This window comes from Rhopalosiphum padi, chromosome 1 (genome assembly GCF_020882245.1).
Source record: "Rhopalosiphum padi isolate XX-2018 chromosome 1, ASM2088224v1, whole genome shotgun sequence".
NCBI lineage: Eukaryota > Metazoa > Arthropoda > Insecta > Hemiptera > Aphididae > Rhopalosiphum > Rhopalosiphum padi.
The window spans coordinates 65,726,296-65,749,854 of NC_083597.1; the positions used below are offsets into that span (position 1 = coordinate 65,726,296).

The 23,559-nt window shown below is 26.6% G+C and overlaps 1 protein-coding gene across 1 annotated transcript; it reads left to right on the forward strand.

Moving 5' to 3' along the window:
* The first annotated feature begins 980 nt into the window (after positions 1–980).
* Positions 981–22,844, forward strand: LOC132917939 (basic phospholipase A2 pseudexin A chain). The gene is made up of 6 exons (XM_060978940.1): positions 981–1,328; positions 16,576–16,717; positions 17,839–17,970; positions 18,060–18,166; positions 20,740–20,888; positions 21,936–22,844. The coding sequence occupies exons 1-5, from the start codon at positions 1,262–1,264 to the stop codon at positions 20,877–20,879; spliced, it is 588 nt and encodes a 195-aa protein (XP_060834923.1). The 5' UTR covers positions 981–1,261; the 3' UTR covers positions 20,880–20,888; positions 21,936–22,844.
* The last annotated feature ends 715 nt before the right edge of the window (positions 22,845–23,559 follow it).

Sequence of the window (23,559 nt, forward strand, 5' to 3'; positions counted from 1 at the left end):
AGAAAAATTCACAATATTGTTGAGCCTATAAGGCTATAACACGGAAAAATAACAAATACGTTTTACAGACTCATTATTTTAAAAAGTAAATATATTGAATGATATAAATTTGACTGTGAATGTCAATGAAACAAAAGAAGATTTTAAGTCATAAGATTAATTTTTTTTTTTTAATCATTGATTTATGAAGTGCCTGGGAACTTCTTCTAACAAGTAATTTTGCTGTATTAATCAATATATCGTATATTCAGCTACTTTTATTAAAAAATTATAATTCAAGAAAATATGCAGTTTCCTCCTCAAAGTTATATACATTTATTAAAATTAATGTAATTAGGTTTTACTCCTGAAATAAATTTCTAAGAAAATTTAAATTTCATTTTGAATAATATTTTAATCATTTAATGATTATAAATCTTTATAGAAACAATAAAGTATTCATAATAGATCATAATATTAAACAATTATTCTTATCACGTGTATACAAAATGTTAACTGGATCGATTGTTTATGGTTATAAATTAAAAGTATATAACATAATACAAATTGGATTTAAGAAATATGGAACAAAATTTCAATAAATATGTATATATTATTCAAACCTATCAAACATTATTACGAATTCTCTAATTATTTGTAACACAATATGTATAATTGTATTTAAATGGATTGATAGAATTATTAATATTAGTATCATTGTTTTCCTGAACAATTAATCGCAATTATATCAAACAAATCGATATTGTATAGTATAATATTAATTTTATCAACTGGATAGCGATTTACGGATTAATATCGTTCAACTTCCATCTGTATAACTATATAGTTATAGGCTGTGCACCTTTATGAGAGGGGGGGAATCATTATGACAACGACATTGAACCTTACGTTTTGGTTTTTCGCTTTCTGCCGCACGTTGCGGGCGTGAAGGTGAAAGTGGTGGTGGTGGCGGTCGCCGATCTGCCACCGAGGAACTTAACGGGTTTTTAGCGGTTTAGTCGTAAACAAATAGTGGTGGGCTGTTTGCCAAAAAAACACGAATTAATAACAATTATACAAATCAATTATAACAATAAATATTTTGCGTGTGGACTGACGTTTGAGTTTTATTCTCTTGTTAATTTTTTGGTTTTAGTTGTATAAGTTTGTAAAATGCGATTATCCAAAACCTCTAGGTAAACATCGTTGTGGCCGACCGGGGGAAAATTCGGGCGTTCGATTTTTATTTCTATTTAATCTTACGCGAGTTTTTCCCCAAATCATGTTAAAACCAGTCGACATAATATACACTCTGCTTGCCATCCTACAGCAAATGGTACATTCGCAAGGTGAGTTTGTTTTAGAATAAATAAAAATTAAATGCCAAATTCGCTAAGTCTCTCCGAAGCGTTTTGCTGTTAAAGCAGTAAAATATACTATTTGTAAGTCTTTCGTCTGTCCTAAACTCGTTGAAAATTTTAAACTAGCTTGTATACGACACATATATATATATGTGTTTTTCACAAGCGACATGTATATTTACATATCTTTCAGAACGTGTTATAATCTATTTACACACGTCTTGAGAAACATTCGCTAATTATTTCATATAATATTTCACACGCTCAAAGTAAATTACTGTTTCCCGTTTGTATACCTGTATAAGTGTATTTATACATAAGTTTGAAGTACGTGTAATTTTCGCGTAAATTCAGATAGGTATAGATGCCTAGGAGTTCAGCGATATTATATAGTTACAAGCAAAATAAAAATAAAAAAAAATATCGCGTTCAACCTACGAGGACAAAAATATATCATAAAAAGGAACTATGATTAATAAGATCTACACATACATCACGACTTTACCAGTACACTGTGTAAAAAATGATTTTTAAACAATTTTCAGACGAAACATCTAGGATCATTTTACTCTGTTGGTTGATAATATATGCATTAGGTAGGTAATGATAAACGTCGTGATAGTATAATGGCATAATATACCTCATGACGTAATTTAACTATGTGAGCAAAGAATAAATGAAGGATGAATGAAAATGATGTTATTGATAATTTGCGAGTTTAGATTTATATAGTATTTATAACGTGCCTTCGATTATATAGTGCATGTTTAATTTACAATTGCAAAGACGTTAGTTTACAATTATTTTAAAATGCGAATATAATACCAAAATAATATTGAATATAACGTAAATAAATGTATATAAACTGCGTTCTTCATTACATTCATATTGTCATTTTCGATAATATATTATACATAGGTATAATATATATAAGTGATAGATCTAATTATTACAATTTAATTCTGAGAGAAAATTATAATATTTGAAGTCGTTATTGGCGATTCTTCATCTATAATTGTGTTCACAGGTCGTTGCGTCGGATTAGGATTTCTTTTCAGTTTAGTGTCTATCATTTAAAATCGTCAACCAAAACGACAAAACGCGTACACTTTCGTTCAAATAATAATTATTGTGTATACGAATAGATTCTGAATAAAATGTTGTCATGGCAATGCGTTAAAATCTTTTCCAACAAAACGTGGTCTGGCTTACTATTACAATTCGTTTATTGTTTTATGCTGAATATATTTTGTACTAGTCGAAATTGTTTGGCGATGGTTTCAATTTTGTATTATTCGACGTTTACGATATTTTTGTGTCATGAAGTTTATTCGATAGAAATTAGAAATTCTATCCATACAGTCAATATTGTACTGAAGCGTCTTAAGCAATTATTATTTTTAAAACTATTTGAATAAATCTAGAAAATTGAATATATGTATAGAGGTATAGTGTATGTATAGAAAAGAATTGGTAAAAACAATTTTTCATTTTTATTCTATATAAAGAAAATCGCATTGAACCGAAAGTGGTTGTTCCGGTAGAGACAAATTGGTTTGATTTTATGACGTTCACCTTAAGTCAAACGACTTATACCTATATATTATTATCACTATGTGTAAGTCCTTTTTATTTATTTAATTTAATATTACAGTCGATGAAAGCAATGAGGCACTATGTGGGTTTTATTTTATTGTATTATATTATATATCTTTCAGTTTATTGTTATTCTTAAAATATTATTTTTATATTTTCTTACACGTAACCGACATAATACAAAACATTTTATGTACATTACGAGCTTGATAAAACGAAAAATTGAATTCAAAAGTTGGAAGTGGATTCATCTTTACAACACAATATATTGGGTTGAATAACGACGTAGATTTTCAATTTCGAAATTGAAAATCATGTTTTGTTGTAACTGCAGAACGAATGCGATTAAAAATTTAAATGTATGTTCTACGAAAATTATTTAAATCACATACAGAAAGATTGTGTGTAAGTTGTTTATAAAAAAACGAGTTAATTAAGAAATTAAGAATTATTTGATTTTAGATAGGTACTTATAATTTTTTGAATTTAAAAAATTTAGTCTTAAAATTAAACCAATTTTCCATGATAAAAATAAAGTAATAATAAGTTTTTCATTTACCCCAGATAATTTATTATTATATATGTATATTTTAACAAAAAAATAAATAAATAACCAAGAAAGAATTAATTTAAAACAGTTACACTTACCTATTAAATCATGTAAAGTCTATAATTTTTAAATTTTCAACATGTCATTTAAATAATAAAAATTTACTTAATTTTTAATGTATTTAAATATTATGTCTTTTTGGAAAGTATGTTTTAATTTTATAAATTGCATTAAAAGGCACATTTATATTAAATCTGGTCGAATCGACCACCTGCTCTACTAAACAAGCTTAATTTCAGAATCCCAGTTTTTAATTCTCAAAGTATCTTCCCCTTTTTTATCCCCTTTTGTTCTGTGAATTATTTGCGAAACTTTCCTACATCCCGAATGATGTGATTAGCGAACGAGGATACATTGTTTCTATTGGGGGACAAAATCAGTTCCTATTTATGTAATTTTTTCAGTATATCGTTGTTATAAATTATACTTTTACGTACTTTGCTTTAAGATTAATATCGAAATTTGTATTGGGCTCGTCCCGTTTCATGATAAATAAATAAACCTTATCTACACTATATTTATTAATATTAAAATATACTTATTAATATCCATAGTCTGTAGAACCCCGTCAAAACGTATTATCTTAATATCAATATATTATGACGTATGATATTTTAAGAAATTATAGTTATAACATTTATGTAATATTGTAATATTTCTAAGACGGAAACTAATTTACAATTCTTTACATTATTTTTATCAATAGTTATATAATCTTTAAAAACATTTCATCGGTATTTTAGTCACTCAAAGTGTATTTCCTGCCTAAAACTGAAGGCCTTAATTCTACATAGATTAAATAGTTTCCGTTTCGGAACATACACAATAGGACCTCATATTATCCATCATTCGGTTCAATGCAATTTAATTTGCACTAAAAAAGATAAATAAATAATATAAAACTATTAAACTAATAATGATTACCTAAAAAAGTAGAGTTTGTATTTATATTTTGCAATTAAGGAGATAATGTAAAAATAACATACCGCAGTAATGTACTCTTTGAAAACCAGATTATCATCACAAAACAAACATCAATTTAGGTATTGTGTGTAACCAAAAAACACGTTGTAAAAATTTTTATTTACACTTTTTCATTTATGCTTAAAATTATTGTAAAAAAATACTAGTAATTTGTTTAGTCAAATCTAAAAATAATGTTTAACCAAAAACATGACTTGATCATAAATGTATTGCTATACTTCTTTCGCAATCATTTCTAAGTTATACTCATACAATAGTATATTTCATCCTTATACATATTAAATATATTAAGACATTTTTTTACATAAAAAAAATTAATTCATTTTCATTTTGTGTTTTCTTAATTTTATATTATTCAAATAATTGACTAGATAAATTAATTATTTTATAAATATAATTATGATAAAACTTACTATTTTAAATTAATTAAAAATATATATATTTATTATGAATACAAATATTCTAAATAATAATATCATAAACATTGTGAAAAATTATTTGTAACTTTTTGAAATTAATAATTTTATGAGATAAACACTGAAATTAGGTTAGAAGTATAGCTATGTATAAAATTCAATTTAATATAAGTATGCTAAAAGTACATAAAGCATTAAGCTGCACGAATAATGTCAAAAATACTTTAGTTTCTATTCTACAGAATTTTTCTAAAAACACTTATCTAATAAAATAAACGAGTATAGAAATGACCAACTGTAAAAATTAATAATTAAGAAATCAGTTTGATAGTTTTGTTAGCTGTCACGGTTAATTAACTAAACTGAAACCATTATAGACAAAAGTATGCAAATTTCTAAAAAAGACACGCAGAGTCCAAAAACTAAAAAATTAAGTAGGTACCTACTTTAAGTAGCGAATATTTAATATTAGAATAATTTTAATTTTACTTGAACAAAATAATATATCTAGAAACATTGATGTGATTTTTGCAAAATTATATTGACTAGTGCAGTATCGGAATTAGAGTTCGTAAAAAAAACTTTTAAAAATATACGTTTTAAAAAAGTTGTATCAGTGTGTTATTGAGGTATAGTAAATTCAAATTTATAGAACCGATAAAAATATACCTATAACTTTGATAATGATAATAATATTTAAATGAAAAAAGCAGATATTAGAACGAGAACAACCAAAAGCAAAAGAAAGTAGTTTTTTAAAATCATTTTATTTGTAAATTAAAAAAAAATATCTTTGTAATATAATATAGTCAGCGACACCTCAAAACTAGTTTATACAATAAAACTGATAAAATTAATAGGTATACGTTTATATTGTGATAAGCGATTTGGAAAAAAAAAAATCGAAATTTAATAGTCGTACGACCACGCACCGTCGTCGGTTGTTCGTAAAAAGCTTTACATTCAGGTCAAACGACGTAAAATGTTACTATTTGTCGTGTCATACAAATTTTAAATTGGTAAATATAAAAGGCCTCGAAATAAATGTATAATGTATTTTGATACGGATTGTTTATAAAATATGAAGACGCAAGCATTCAATTGTGTACACTATTGTACACTATCTACCGACTACTAGGTTAAAAATCAAATAATATTATAATAATATTTAAGGAAATTGCATAAGAAATTTATAAATTTTTTAAATAATCATAATAAGTTATTATAACGTACGGCTTGCTTATTGAATGTAATTGTAAAATATAAAATTTAGTTAAATTATTTTTACGTGTCTATTATTATATATACACTACTACACTCATAATATTATGTGACAACGCAATAATGAAATTTAATTAATAAAAAATAACTAAATAAGCATAATTATTATACATAATATTTCATATGTTCCGAGTGACGACGCTAAATTCCAACGTATTTTATAATAATATATTATCTATTCTGTGATGGAAATTTTCTAAATGAAATTTTTTATGTGTAAACGTAATAAACCATTTTGCTGTACAAACAAAAATATACGACAATCCGTAGGATAAATATGCATACATCGTAAATCTATAAGCAGACCAATCGATTAATGTAAATAACGCGTTCAGTCACCAAAACTGTAACAGTTATATTACGTACGATGTATATATACGCTTAAACAGATACTTTTATTAATTGTTAGTAATTGTAACAAGTGATCCGTTAGAAACGAGAAAGTAAAATATGCGGTTTGCAATGACATTGAAATAAAAATATATGCCTACCGCAATGGATTTGATTTTCGTCTCGAACGCAGAGCAATTGTGTACTTGTATTGGGAAATGTATCATTTCCCATTTTTCAATCATTATACATTAAACAGACGTCACGCAAAGCATCATCAGAGTGTATCCGATGAATAATTATTATTCACTTTTCCTATCGCAGCATGATTTGATTATAAAATTGTAGCCAAAACAGATTTTGATATTTTACCGAAATTAATTTAACAATATCGCTTGGAAATACTGTTTAGACATTATATTATAGTATACACTACGTATATATATATATATATATATATACCAGGTGATACACCTACTATTATCTACGGCATGCATTTATTACAGACTAATTTATTTATTAAAATACATTTATGTCAGTCGGGTGAATATAATACCGAAGGTAAGTTGTTACTGCTTTGAACTTTACTAATTATTTTTCAGTTTATAGTTATAAGTTATAACTGAGTAATTAATCCCTTATTAAAGTAAGGAATATATAATTAGTATTTGTACTTTTTAGATATTATCAATCTTCCTTAATAATATAATAAGTGAATAAGTGAAAATAATGTAATTCTAAATTATACAATTATTCTTATTTATACTTATAAAGTTGTACATTTATCAATTCATAATATATTATATTATATTTTATACATGGATACCTAAGAGTATTTTAGTACACACAATATAATATGAACATTCAAATTATTTACTCTTTTTTATATTGTAATATAGACTATGTTTTTGTTTTTATATAAAAGAATATTTTCTGAATTTTGTTATTTTGACCATATTATTTATTATTTTATTAAAACCATGTTAAAATTAAAAAACATGAAATTCCAATACTTTATTTTATAATTTGAATTCTAGATTCCATTAGAATTAAAAAAAATAACTCTAGTAACGAATTATAGGTACTACGGGTCATATGCATTAAACATTAATACGAAGTACGTGTAATAACAAGTCATATACATACATACACATACAATTATTAGAATGTTGAGTTTTAAGATACAGAAACAGGTACTAGTTTTTAGATACTCGTCTACTCGGTATAGGTATTAGATTTACTACTCATTTCCCCTAAAATCCACTCCTGCTCTCTTATTTGCATTAGTAGTAAAATGATTAGTAATACTATATAATATAATAGAAAAATCAGGGATTTTATATTTGGGTTGATCATATAATTTACTGTCTAATACCCTTCCCCTTAAAACCATTAAATGATTCATTGAATATTGACATATTCAATACACTAATTTATTTTAAAATGTTAAAGTTTATAATAAAACTAATTGCCATAATCAAAAAACTGTTTTAAGGACAATATTATCAGATATAGAGATTGAAAAATTATTTTTTGCAATTTATTATATTATATAATTAGTCGTATCTAATAATTTTTTTATTTTATAATATATTGTAATATTTAAGTTTATTGTAATATGAAATAATATACATACAATTTAAATTGTAAAATATAAAAAAAAAATCATTTTTGATACATTTAACGTGTGCGATACAAAAGTAGAAAAGAAGAATAAGAATAGTTTTTTTTTTTTGTTAAGAGTAATAACCTACGTAAATACGTTTAACGCATTATATTATTATAATAACAGTATTATTTATTGTTATTTACAGCTGAAAGTTTGTCTTGTTAGTATGACACAAATGCATTTATTTTTACAGTGTACAGACGTATACATATGTTTATTTGATTTACTGAGAAATTATCATTTATTTAATATAAATGTTATATTATTTATGGCATTTCCATTGTAGATCTGTAGCAAAATGTTAACATACAATCTAAGTATAGTTGATTGTTCACACTTCACAAACGTACTTACAACCGTTGTTAAACGTGTATACATAAAAAAAAATCGATGTTTATAATTTTTACAATAAAATGTACAGTATATACAAGGAAAATCGTCAATCATGCTACACCATTTTTTTAATTTAGAAATGAATTTATTAAAATCACGATTTTTGGAATTTTAAAATAATATATTTAAAGACTATATTTTTAAACTTTGAGATTTTTGTACTACTTAAGGAATGTTCCGTAGAAAAAATAATGAGAATCCACTTTTTACTATAAATTATTTATTAAATATTTTTATTTATTTTTAAATGTACCAATAATTCAAAATTCTAACAAGTAGTTTTGCAGTTGTTAATATGTATATAGGTACTAAGGATAATAGTCCTTAAAAATGATTTTATAAAAATAAAAAAGGTTGATAAATTAATATTATCCTTATTAAACAAAATTAAATAATTAAAAAATTAGGTACATTTTTGAATCATGATTTTTGTATGTAAAAATTTTCTGAAAATGTATCCACTAAACAATGTATATTTACACTAGAAAAAGGGTAGGGGATATTTATTTGAAAGATATAAGTTTGCATTTATAGATACATCATCACAAGGTTTTTCTTAAGAATTAAAAAAATTCTCATGAATATTTTTAAATATGGTCTTTAGTCAGATTGCGTTATTGAAAAAAAAAAGCGGGTGAGCATAAATCACCTTAGCTGGTATAGCTGAATTGAATGTACCAACAAATATATAAAAATAAATTACGTGTATTTTTTCTATATTTCTAACCTATCTATTTCGAGTAAATGGTATATTAGAATTTATTCATTCCCTATTGTATACTTTATTTGTTGTATTTCACACCAACTTTATATACGTCATGGCAGTATTGGGCGCGAATACGATTTAAGATTTTCATAAAATATACCTATATATTTATATTTAATATATTATACAGAATACGAAAATAGACAAAGTGCAATAAAAACAATCGCATATATTATCATATTATATAATGCATGTGTGCACTTTATATTCATTTAAGAGGTCTCTCGCAAGTATCAATTGCCAATATTCATCCTCGTGACATGAATTGATTATACTTACTTTTCTATGTGCTACCTACACATAAAATATTATAGCCATTTCTTAAAAATGACTTAACACATTTTTGATTTCTCATTTTTTATAGACTATATAATATTATGTACGATATTACCTAATTATTATTTATTACCGTACATCGATTGAATATTTTTTTACATATTTTGAACGCAATATGAAAACTTATACAAGCCTTTATAGTATGTGTTACCAACATCTATAATAGACTTATATCCGCTGTGCTGTGAAAAACCACGTTTATATATTATAAACAAATTCAATAATTAAATATTTAGTTTTGCGGCGATCGGCGACTCACCAGGGCGATACACGTAAGGGGAAAAAACTCGTCCTAAATGCGCGTATCCAGTTGCTTAAAACATTATTATCTATAATAAACATAATAAATTAAATATCAAATTGCTTATTTACAAATCCTTAATTAAGTCTATGTGGACATATATCTATGGCCTCCAACTGTGGGGCAATACCAAAAAATCCAATCTCAATAAAATACACACCGTTCAAAATAAAATCCTACACTCCAACACCAATGTCCCACTACCTTATATTTCTAATTTCATTCTCTATTTTAACTTAAAAATGAAAACTATTCACGAAGAAGCTAAAACGTACTATAAACGTTTTTTCAACAAAATGCCTTTTCACCCAAACCCACTGATATACGGTTTAACCACTCACACGATTCCTGAAAAAGTGAAAACCCACCACGGCATCTGAATAGAAACTGGTGCAGAGATCTTCTTAATAATTAACGAAAAAAATAATAATAATAATAATAAAAAATTAAATTTAAATTTAAAAAATATACACATATACTTAAGTAAAAGAAAGTGTAATTACTGGATTGTTTCTTCACTCACCCTATTCATGTTTTTAAAATAATGCCGCACATATCCTTATTATACCTTAGAGTATAGACTGTATATTATTCTCTAATAAAATTTAAAAAATAAATTTGCGATAGCAAAGTATATCCAAACGGGATAAACGCGCGAATAAAAGAAAATTTCTAAAATCTAAATACTAAATAATAGCTTATTTTTAAGTCGACAATACAAATAGTTAGGTAATCAAATTTAATATTTTAGCCAAAGTTTTTTAATCATTTTGTATATAACTCTTATTGTAAAAACATTTACTGTTGTAACATTTACATTACATTATATTTATTGCTGGTATATCATAATTAAATAGTATTTATAAATAAGTAAATACGTATTGTATATTATATTTATAAAGACGAAATACATACTTTTGATTAACTACATTGATAATAATAATAATTTTAAATTTACAAACACAGATACTTATATTCTCGTATAATTGTTCGTTTTATTTAAGTATCTATACAACCTATATATAATAGCATTAGATATAAAATAAATTTATATTTTTAATTGAACGTGAGTTTATTTAATCGAAAATAAAATAATTTTTCAATAATTAATAAATAATATTATTATAATTTTGTAGTAAACTTACCATCATATGTTCAAATTTTTCTTCTATTTTCTTTTTCTTTGAAATTCCCATTATGAATAAAATTCGCTTAAAATAATAAAAATGAAATCAATATAAAGTTCAAAATAATTTTCTTGATATTTATATATTGTAAATAGTTATTAAACTTTGTATCAATGAAAGCAGTTATTATTTGGTAACTGAAATAAAACAAACATTATAAGTAACAAATCTAAAATAAATATTTCGATGATATCAAAAGCATAATGATTGAATATAATATCTTTATGAAAGTTATCGAAAATACTGATATTGACATAGAAGGGCGCTTTAAAAAGCAATGATCATGGATAATGGAACCTATGGCTATTAAATCCATAGACTTATATTATAAGTCTATGATTAAATCGTTCTATTTATCAGCTGATTGCAAACAATTATTGACAACTTTACTGATAAATAATAAATTAGAATCAATTAGTGTCCAAAAACTAAATAATCAAGTCTCGATAAGGTACGGTCAAGATCCATTGATTTTAAGAGCCTATATATTTTTATAAAATATTTTTATTTAAATAAATTTGTTTTAAAATATTTTATTTTTTGTACACGTTCAAAAATAAAATAAAAATGTTAATATTACAAAAAGTTAAATTCCTATCAAATTTAAATTTCTATTACAAAATGATAAAATTTATAAATTGTGAAAATGGAAGGAAAAATGCAGTTGAAATAATTCAATAAGATACAAGGTATTACCATAATATAATTATTGAAGTATAATCAATAATTAATAATATTAATATAGTTGATTGATATAGAGTGTTATTAACATATTTGTATGAGATAAAAATAATTTATATTAGTGTCTATTGATTAAAATATAATTATTATTACTGCAGTGATATTTAGATATCTAGGTTTGGATAATTTTTCATTACATATAAAATTATAATATTATATAATTATTTTCATTATTGAGTTTTACTAGTTTTTTTTTAATTTTTTTTTTTTAACGGTATTTAAATAAAACATTATAACAAAACCATTCAAATAGTAATTCAAATCTGTCTTAAGTGATAATGGTTAAAGTTTAAGTATTGAAAGCTTGCGTGTCTACAGTGTTCCAAGATACAATGTAGTTTTATTCTTTGTTTGTATATATTTTTTGATTTATGTTTATAAAAAGCAAAATGTGCATTCAAAAAAATTTAATTATTACGATTATATTTTTCTTATAATATCAGGATAAAATAAAGATACGAAAAATGAAATCATCCTAAATAATTCGTTTTCGAGATATATCTTTTTAAAATTTCTAGTAAGCAGTGTTTTTACTTACTTTTAAATAAATTTGGGCGTATTAGATTTTATAAACAATATAGATAACACTACAAATTAAATAAACTTACAAGTTTTAACTTTGTTATTATTTGAATTTTAATTGTAGAGTTTATTTATATTTTTATTTAATTTCAATTCCTGTGAGTTTGGTTTGAATTCGAGAAATTAATAAAAGTTGTATTCAAATGTTAATAAAGATAGAAATAATGAAATTTTAATTAACACATAGGCGATGGGTGTGTTTTAACAAAAAGCAATATATACATATATATTATTTTTAAATATGTGTTTTTGAAGAATATTTTTAAGTTTGTCTGATTATAAAACCACAAGGAGTACATTTATTTAATTAATGGAATAATTATAATTATAATAAACGATATTTGCGTTTTATTGCATGACCTTGTTACTATATAATTAAAATTCAGTTTTTTGGTATAGTTACTGTACTTTACAATAAATTAGCAATCAAACCACTATTCGATTAATAAAACATTTTAATAATTTGTCATAATTTCAAAAAATATCAACGTTATTAAAAAAAAAATTCGTATGATTTGAAGTAATTTTGTACAAAATAATATTTTTTGAAAGCACTATTATTTTTATAACTAAAATTTTTTAATGTTTTTCTTTTTTGATCGACAACTTAAATTTTTAATTTATTATTCCAATTCAAAATATTTTTTGAATTATTCCGATGCGCAAAAATTGAATTTTCAACGAGTATAACGTAGAAAGTTCATTAGTAAAAAGTATTTAAAGCTTTAATGACTGAAGAAATGAATAAACATTATCCCTATGCCACTCCAAGCTACTTGTCTTAACTTAAAATACGTTACTAATTGACTTAACTACTTTTGAAATTCAATTTATACATCAAAATATCTACATAATACAATATAATTGTTCCTATATTATAATGCGGTAGCCACTGACCAGTATATACGAGCTATAGGTATGTTGTGTAATCGATTTATGCGTGTATGTAGTAAGGTCACCGATTACCTCCACCAATTTGTTTTCATTTATTTATTCTTTTTTCTTTTTTTTAACTGATTACCCGACAACTCTACTATTGTGTGAATTGGTTAATTATCGTCTTGGCCACGCGGATTTTCGGCGTACATTTTGCATACAATTATTCATTATTGTAATGGGAAACTGCAGCACTACATGATACTGTGGACGTAATAATATATTTATCGATTGAAGAGACCTTGTTCTATAAAATCGAAAACTACATAATATATTATTATAATTTATTATATATAAAAGAAAATCTTGTTACACCGAACACGGTGCACCGTCTGCGTGCATGACGCAATATGGAAATGTGCAGCAGGTGTGTATATGATAGCAGTCCGCAAATTCCGTTTCCTGCACCGAGACGGACTCGACACTATAATATATAATATGGCGAGTGTGACGTATCTGCGTATCTATTTTTACATGTATACAGTTATTCTGTCTATAGGTACCTATGCACGATTGTAGTGGAGACGGTGTACCCTTCAATCGTTTTGTAAGTCAAAGCGTACTTCCTAATATTTAATTAAGCGAGGTTAGGTTTGGAATGGATAGCCTTCACTCAGTTTTATATTCGAAAAAGTAATGTTTTTTTTAAATGTCTTTAGGAGTGAAAGAAATTCGATAATATAAATCGCGGTACCTAATAAAATCTATGTGATATATGTCTGTATATACTGTAAATAGGCTATAGGGAATACGGAAAATATATAAACGGTGTGCAGAAAAGAAATTGAAAGACATTGTCATCGTTTACAGATCAGAATAACTATCGTAAAAACTGAATATAAAAAGTATAACTATATCATATTATATCTGTAAAAAATATCCGATCGCAGCTAAGTTGATATATTTTTTTCTCGGCAGTCTTAGCGTAATGAAAATAACAATAATTTCGATTATTACGGAAGTGGAAATAGAAATCTGAAATAAGTGATAAATGATAATTATCGGATAAGCATAATCTGCAATTATTGTACACAATGTACCTATTTTAGTCAAGTAGTTACCAATTGTATAGGTAGTAATTTTATTACAGGCGGCATGTAGGTAGTATTAATGCAACTTTGATATCAATAAAAAAAAAAGAAAATAGTTAATGGATAAAATAAGAATTGACGTGAACAAATTAAAATGGTTTATCATGTAAATTGTATACCTACGACTGAATTAGACTGATAAGTTATGAGAAACACGGTTATAAAGTGTCTAGTAGTTTACTTTAATACATTAACACATAATGACTTTTATATTCACCTATACTTACTACTGTGTGCAACTTTAACTTTATAACAGATGATAAATTATACGTCTTATGAATATCGTTTTTCCGATTCACTTGTGTATTGTATGTGGTTAGAAAGTGTATTAGTTATTTACAGGGTGATTCATTATTATAAGCATGCTCACTGCCATTTTATTCTTTTAATAATGAATTTATTAAAATTTTAATGTTTGAGATTTTTAAATATACTTAAAGGTCTTATTTTAAACTTCTTGAGATTTTTTTTTACTACTCATAAACAACCTATTATCCTTAGTGCATAAAGTTAAAAACTTTTCGTTCAAATATTGATTTTCATAAATCAAAATTTTCAAAAAAAAAAAAAATTATATACATATGGTCTAACTATATTTAAAAATTCCAAAGATCTGATTTTTATTGAAAAAAAATAATGGTAAGTATCAGGCTTGATGAATTACTCTGTATACACACTGTGTTTATATCGTAGTTAGAGGTAAATATTGGAAACAGACACAACACAATACGATCGAATTACCTATGGTTGGTTTAAAATCAAATTAAATGTCGTTGCTCGTCCACCATCAATACAAACTGATATCACTTTGTATAGGTACATTATAATATAATAAAGGATACTCAGGATACTCCGTGTGTAAAATTTAGAGCTATAGATATTATATAGACTTCTATTTTATAGTCGTGTAATATTATAAACTTATAAATTAATAATGTCTATTAATTTGTTTGAGATATACCTGGTACGCTAAACATTATAATATGTCTATATTATAGATAATGTCACGTATAGGGCACATGCATATGTATAAAATATAAATGAGGTAAATATTCACGATCGTGTCAAAGGATCGTCTGGGTCTTATACGCCTGAATATCGTCCACGATGTATAGATGCAACTACGTCGATTATAATTGTAATCATGTTATTGTGACTATTTACATATACCTATAAACGATGCATATTATTACATCTATTATCGTATACTATTATGCACTACTACCCACGTCCTATACGAATCCCTTTCAATTTTGTAAAATATAGTTTAATAAAAGTATTTAAAATATACTTATTGAAGTTTTGTCACTGGACGCTCATTTCTATCAAACCACTGCGTCTTGCTATTTTTTACATCGCGTATAATTATACACTTTTTATATTTTCAACAATAAAAGAAAAGAAAATATACAAAATTATAAAAACCACTTGTTTTACGAGAATATTTAACGTATAGTATTAAAATAAAAAAACAAGTATTTTAAAATTAATTATAAAAATGATGTAACTTTTTTTTAAATTTATGTTGTCGTACTATATTCTAGACTCCAGTTATAGTGTTAAAAGTTAAAACCGTCTGATAAATATTATTAGTCTTTACAATACAAAACTATAGTTTTTTAATCGCTGGCTGTTATTAAACTATGGTATACAATATATTTAAATATAATAACACGAAAAAGTAAAATTGGTTTTTATTTTTAATTGGGATGTAAAAAAAAAATTGTATAGTTTGTGTTTTCGCGGGTTTCTGATCAAATATCACGTGTAACGTCGTCGTCGCCCGCATGTTGAGGATTCTCTATAAATTATATATACATGTATCATCAATCAACCAATCGATCAGATCTTCGGACGTGCACTCCTCTCCAATCACATGAACACCGTCTAACAAATCGTAAAATGTGACTTACCCACGCAATAATATGTACACACACACATAGTACATACAAGAACACAAGTCATGCTATCTATAAATCATATATTATCTTAGGTTTCCTTTTTTTTTTTTTACAGATATTAACACTTTGGCTCGAAAAATACACCACAAAAACGGCACCTCCGTGCCCATAGAAATCTACGTTAGCTACACGAACAATCCGTGGGGACCGTCGGCTTTGTTGGAGACCGGCCAATCTGGTGGTAGAGACCAATACAGGTACGAAAAGGGCACGATTAAATAGTGTGTTTGTAATATATGAGATAATACATTTATACGTTATACACTCGTTACTTTAGAAGACATTAATATTTTTCAAAATATTTCTTTTACAAGTTAGTACAAAATAACACTTTTGGAGAAAAAAATGTATTTTAATTATTTTTATAATTTAAAATTTTACTTATTTTTAATGGGAACATATGTTTTTAATTTCATATTCCCACATTCAAGTATGTAACAGAGTATAAAAATCGAACTTCGAACGAGTAGTGAGAAATGAGTTATATGTATTTAAAGATGAGGAGTAAAGTAGTGAATCAACATTTTGTGAGGTACCTACTGCATTCCGATCACCTTAACTTAGAATACTTATAAACTACTCTTTCAAAATTAAATTTTTATACATCGAAGTATTCCAAAAATATTTTGTTTTGGAATAAGGAATTACAAATGCATGTTGTAATTATTGAAAATAAATAAAAATAATGATAACAAGTAATAACTAATAATATATATTAAATAATATTAAAAAAAAAAAAAAAGTTTTTAAAAACGCAAATAGATTTTGAAATAATGAATGTCTTACCTTGAATGGATCACTCGGAATATACTTAGGATACATTTTTTTTATCCCAAATCAGCATGATCATGTCTTATCCAAAAATCTTTGGGTATGATATGACTTTTCTTTATTTAAGTACAGTAAACATATAAATATAATATATGGTACATCAAATAATATAATAATCAAAGTAAATACCTATCCCAAGTTTTTCTTATGTTTTCGTCATCCAAATATTATTGGTCACGCATTATTACACGATTTTGTCTATTTTATGATAAAACAATCATCAATCACCATGCATAAATTATACATAAATCCGACGTATATTACTGAAAACTCTATGAATCATATTTTGTATGTATACTTATAGTTTATACAGTTATATACCTACCTATTTATAATGTTCGTACACAAGACATCAAACAATACAAAATATATGCAAATGCTGCACGAAAGTCCTTGCTCTAATTACCTACAATTACATATATTTAGAAGGTCAATATCTAATATGTTTTGTTGTTAATTTTCCATGTTCGTATTTGCATTGTTTTAGACCCAAAAGGAGTGTATATCAGCTGTACAATATGGTCGTATGCGCTACCGGTTGCAATCCAATTTCTTACCTCGGCTACGGCTGTTACTGTGGTTTCCTGGGTTCTGGATCGCCGGTTGATCCCATAGACAAGTTAATAAACACAATAAATCTATTTGTCGTTAATTGAACGATGAAAATTCATACATTGTTTTGCTTTATTCTTTTCGGACAATTTTTAGTTGCTGCAAAATGCACGATTGGTGCTACGACAGTGCCGATTGCCCAATGTTCCTCGAATACTTTACGCCGTACGTCTGGACGTGCTACAACAAAAAACCATTGTGTTGTAAGTACATCATCATTAACGAATTAAAAAAAAAAGGTTGATCGTCGGTATTTTGTCGTAACAACGATGATTATATGATTTATAAATAGTCGGGTAAAAATGTATAAAACGATCGTATTCGTAGTCAACGAATAATTTACAATAATACGATTACACAGAAAAAAACAGCAACGTTCGAGGCGTGTACTAAGACGCTGTGTTTGTACATTGTGATGAGAACGTTTTTAACCCACGTATGACAGTGCGAGCATATTATTTTAAACACTACAGTAAAGATCAATGTAATTGTCGGCAGCGCAGTTTCCATACCTTTCCGTGAAAGGAGTTTATAATAAATTCTTTATTTATTTAATAAACAGTTTTAAATAACATGCAACTTCCTACATAACATATCACAACCTAGCTGCGTCAATTACACGCGATTACAAAAAAAAAAAAAAAAAATCCGTAGTTTATACTGTTTATAGTATTCATTCTTCGACCAATTGTATCGAATGCGTAGGTATACCGTCACAACGGAATATCATCGGTTTGGAGAAACAAAGTAATTAAAATAACATGTCTACACTGCTATATATTATAATATTATATAAAATCTGCTCTGTATTCTTGACACAATAATGTGATGAAATTTGAATTGTCTGTAGTGTGTATATATATTAAGCAATTTCTAAATCTCAAAAACATGTACCTAATGATTAAAACACGTCGTCAGTTGTCACGACATAAAAACTGAAACTCTGCAAATGTCGATTATACCTAGTTAATCATAAAGAACCTGTAGAATAATACTGCATGCAGTGTATATATAAGTATAATATGTTAAATCTAATGAATTAGCTAATGACCCAACACCCAAGAAACGTTAAAAAATAACCGCACGTAAAAACGTTATTCAGTTCAATTAGGATACGAATACATAGACATTATTCTCTATAATATAATACTATCTAATAAAAGGCAAAAAATGTTTGATATTTGAAAGGGAACCGGAGTAATTGAGCAAAGCTAAGCTAATTACCTTAGTAACTGAAGCTGTAATAATGATAAGAAGAATAAGTATAAAAAATATATTTTACGTGTTATTTGCAAAAATATAGAAGTATATATATACAATATATAATAATAATAGCTGCAGGTAATAAATACAATTCTGCAAAATTGCGTATAAAAAGGGAGAAGCGGTGAAACGTAAAACATTAAATACATTCACGAAACAATACAATAATATGTGTTATGTATACCGGTTATTATAATAATTAGATATTACCTGCACTTCTCAGCAATTGTGTATATGTAGAGCGTATATATTATTATAAATAACTGTGCAGATTATATAACAAAGGGGAAAATGCTGCAACGAACAAAGTTCCCGTTGAGAAGTGTACAAAAAAATTTATAATAACGCCGTGCGCAATAATTCAAAGCGATCATTATTTTCACCTTAAAAATACAGATACTACACATAACTATATAGGTATATTATGATATGACATACCCGTATAACCCAACGTCCTAACCTGCGTATTATAATGTTATGTACTGCAATCGTCTCGTTTGTTCCAAAATAAAAACCGAATGTACGACATGACAACATACGCGTGCACACGTTTTTTTTAGTAAAATAACAATAATAATGATCTTCATATAATAGTTATTCAAACGGAGGAAATATTGGTGCAATTTTGCAATATTAACGTTAAAACTACGGCTAGAAAGATTTTTCGTGGTGTATATTATTATAACGCACACTACCTATCGTAGTTGATATCAATAAGCTCGGCAATCGGCTTACGCGTCTTATAGATTGATCCGTTACTCGTTTAACCTTTTTTTTTTTTTCTGTAACTTTTTAGCTTATTTAGATGTTTCTTCGATTTATACCCCCACGCGCGGTGTACGCGCCTTGAGAACGGTATAGACATTAACCATAGCAGGCAACGGTTACGATTTCGTATAAATCAAAAACATAACAAAATATAATAATGTAACTTATTTAAACGCGGACCCATATTAGGTATACATAGTACACGGCTAATAAATCGAAAAAACTACTGCCTCGACGTGGACCGAACGATACAGGTAAGCCTTTGATAGTTTGATATACCCTATTATAGTTGACATTTGGGGGAAGGGATGCAATTATTTTACTATCAGCCAGTTCTCACCGCATATTATTAACTATATTGTTTAGTTTAAGTCATTTTTTACCTCGATCTTTAACTATTTTTACGTTTACACCGTGGGCGTTTTAATAAAAAGTATCGATATATACAATATAATATACTCTGCATGTAGGTGATAAATATATTAGACTATTAGAGAATTGTGACTTTTACACTTCACTAATGTAATGTCATGAAAATGTCTTAAACACTGTTAAAAAAATATTATATTAGGTATATGATGGAATAAAAACTAAAAATTCGAATCATAAAAATTTCCCCGTGGTAATCGGTGCAGCTTTTAAGTCGAAGGGCTCGCGATATACTCGCATTGTCGTACAGCTCGTAATGTATCATTGTAATATTTTCATCTATAATATCACATCTATTTAACTGTTGCTCACACAGCATTAGGAGGTGGCTGCAGTCAGCGGTTGTGCGAGTGTGATCAAAAGCTGGCCATGTGCTTGAAACGTTTTGGGTGCCCAACGCAGAAGGCGATTTGCAAAACAAGCCCTTGGAGATGGTTCCAGAACATGTTGTTCTGAAAGGCAACGGTATGTATATATTTCTTATACATGTATATTGTGTGTATTACGATATTATACAGCTAATTCAGTGGCGACGAGAGAAGTTTATAGAGTCTAAAAATTCTAAACTATAGTCAATTTTGAGATGATTAATGAAACCTAAAAATTAACCTAACCTCACGGACCCACTGTATTAGATATAATATTATTAATAACTATATTACGTATAAGTACCTCCCGAGTGACCGTTGGGGGAGGGGCGGGGAGGGGTAAAACCCCCCATCGGATCAAGAAAATTATATTATAAATAATATTTATAGTATTTTAGATTATATACCGTTGTCATTAAATATTTATAATAGTTATTATTTATTAAATCGCATTTGCGCTCTTCCCACAACGTGATCGGTATCAAACTATATATTTTAATAATATTAGTGGTTAATATTAGTGTGGTCCACTATAGATGTCTACTGTCTAAACTCTAGATAGAACATTAATTGTTTCATATTTCATATTATTTGATATCACAGTATCACACTTCACACAGCCTTCCATATATTTCACAAAAAATCGTTGACTCTAATCAATATCATAGATACATTAATATTTAATACTTAGTTAATATGATAAAATAAAAATAAAATTTATTTTTATTTTGTAAATAAGATAATATTAGTAATATTACAATAAGTATACTCAAAAGTCTGATTTTTTTTTATCGTTATAAAACTCTATGATCTATAATTAACTCTATAGTATTTATTATTATTTGTTTACTAAGTGTTATAAAGTTTAATTTGATAAAATTATCAATTAAATAATTAAATACACATGATAATGTATTATTTTCACAAATACTTTATTGTATTTATGAAATGCTTTATTAGTTGCTTATTATATTTGTATATTGTACATAAAACTTATTAGTTCCCGTTTTCCTGATTAATTTTTTTTTTCAATAGCCCCCTCACCCCTACAATTTATTTCAAAATCTCAGGCACTCCACTGCCTCCAAAACAGGTGATATTTTAATAAACTATAGTTATAGATTTTGTTTGTTATTGATTTCAGACTGCTGTGATGGCGTACATACAGTATTTTATTTTTAACATAATATATAGAAGACGATAGCTTTCGAATTTCGTTCTAGTCATTATAATATTATGATACATCGTACCAGTAGAAGCGACGCATCACCGCCGCCGCCGTCGACGTGAATATATCATACCTATTATAAATAGGTATATATGATACGTGTGCACCACCGCGAGGACTCGATATAATATATACATAGATCGCTTATAACACACACACACATACGAACAAACTTATCAATTGGAACACTTGTATAAAGTTATAATGTTATTATTATATTATGTATAACTTACGTCGAAACGATTGAAGAACAAAATTAGAGACTTTGATTTCGGGTCGATCGTACGACCGGAAGGAGCCGTCGCTGCTTATTATGCGTCTATTGTGTGCATCACATATAGATCGTCCGGCAGCACGCGACGGCGATAATATTAAACCATTTGAGTTTGTGACAGACTGCTGCAGATTCGTGAACACTAATTTTCGATGTCTACATTACGGTAGTTCGCGAAAATAGAACCGTTAAATCCCGAGGGACTTGTTTTTTATTATTACATTATTGGGTATTCGATGCCCTGCACTGAAGCTGTTTTCCTCCCGAACTGAAATAATAACAATGTATTATTATAATTTAATACGCGTTGGGTAAATCAATCGTTATGTTGTATGAATTAAATTTCGCTTACCATAATATTATTTTCTCTTTCACATTTGAAGAGACGTGCATTTTGTATATACTGCAATGTATCATGTTTAATATATAAGATGTGCAACTTTAAACGTTTGTTATAATAATATACTTTGTAAAAACATTTCCTACATTATACTGTGCGTTTATAGACAAATTAACGAAAGAAATAAAAATCTTCGATTACACAAACTGAACGCATTGTATTATATATTGCATTTCCATTATTGTCTCTAGTAAACCTAAAAAATAATATTATTTTGTATGACATCGCATATATTATATAGTTTCAATGTCAAATACTGACATGAAATTATAAATATAGTACAACTATAAGTTTTATTACCTACTAGTCCTACTACCACCAGTACCAGTATAATTACTATTTGAATATTATCTCCAATCTATTTAACTTAATTTATGATATTTACAAATGATTTTATACAACGATTACAATACAAAAATATATATTATTAGCAATATCTACGAATTTTTATTTTAGTAAAACTCATGTATGAAGCAAATTTAAAAAGTACTGACCATTTATACGTTTATATATTAGTTATATTATATAGATACAATAACTCTGAATGGGGTACTACACAAACAATTAACTTAAGTCAAAACCTCTTGATATATTACATTTAGACTTGTATTTTGTGTTGCATTATCGTATGAATGATCAGTTTTCTCATTTCAAAAAACCGTACATACAAATATACAATTGTTCACGTGAGAAACAGTTAGGTATACTTTCCAAATCCACTTCACAATGTTCTAATGTCTGCGATCTGGCGCCTTGTTAATTGTCATTACAAAACAAACTTTTATTACAGGAAACTGAATCCTTCTTAATTAAGCTAAAAAATCGTTAGGTAATTCTTCTCGGTGTTCCTTGGACTTTGGTATTAT

Excerpts from the sequence above, each read along its gene's own strand:
- LOC132917939 (XM_060978940.1), top strand. The coding sequence starts at position 1,262 with ATGTTAAAACCAGTCGACATAATATACACTCTGCTTGCCATCCTACAG. Across the intron at positions 16,718-17,838 it reads GGTGGTAGAGACCAATACAG|ACCCAAAAGGAGTGTATATC; the intron begins GTACGAAAAGGG and ends GCATTGTTTTAG. Across the intron at positions 18,167-20,739 it reads CAACAAAAAACCATTGTGTT|CATTAGGAGGTGGCTGCAGT; the intron begins GTAAGTACATCA and ends TTGCTCACACAG.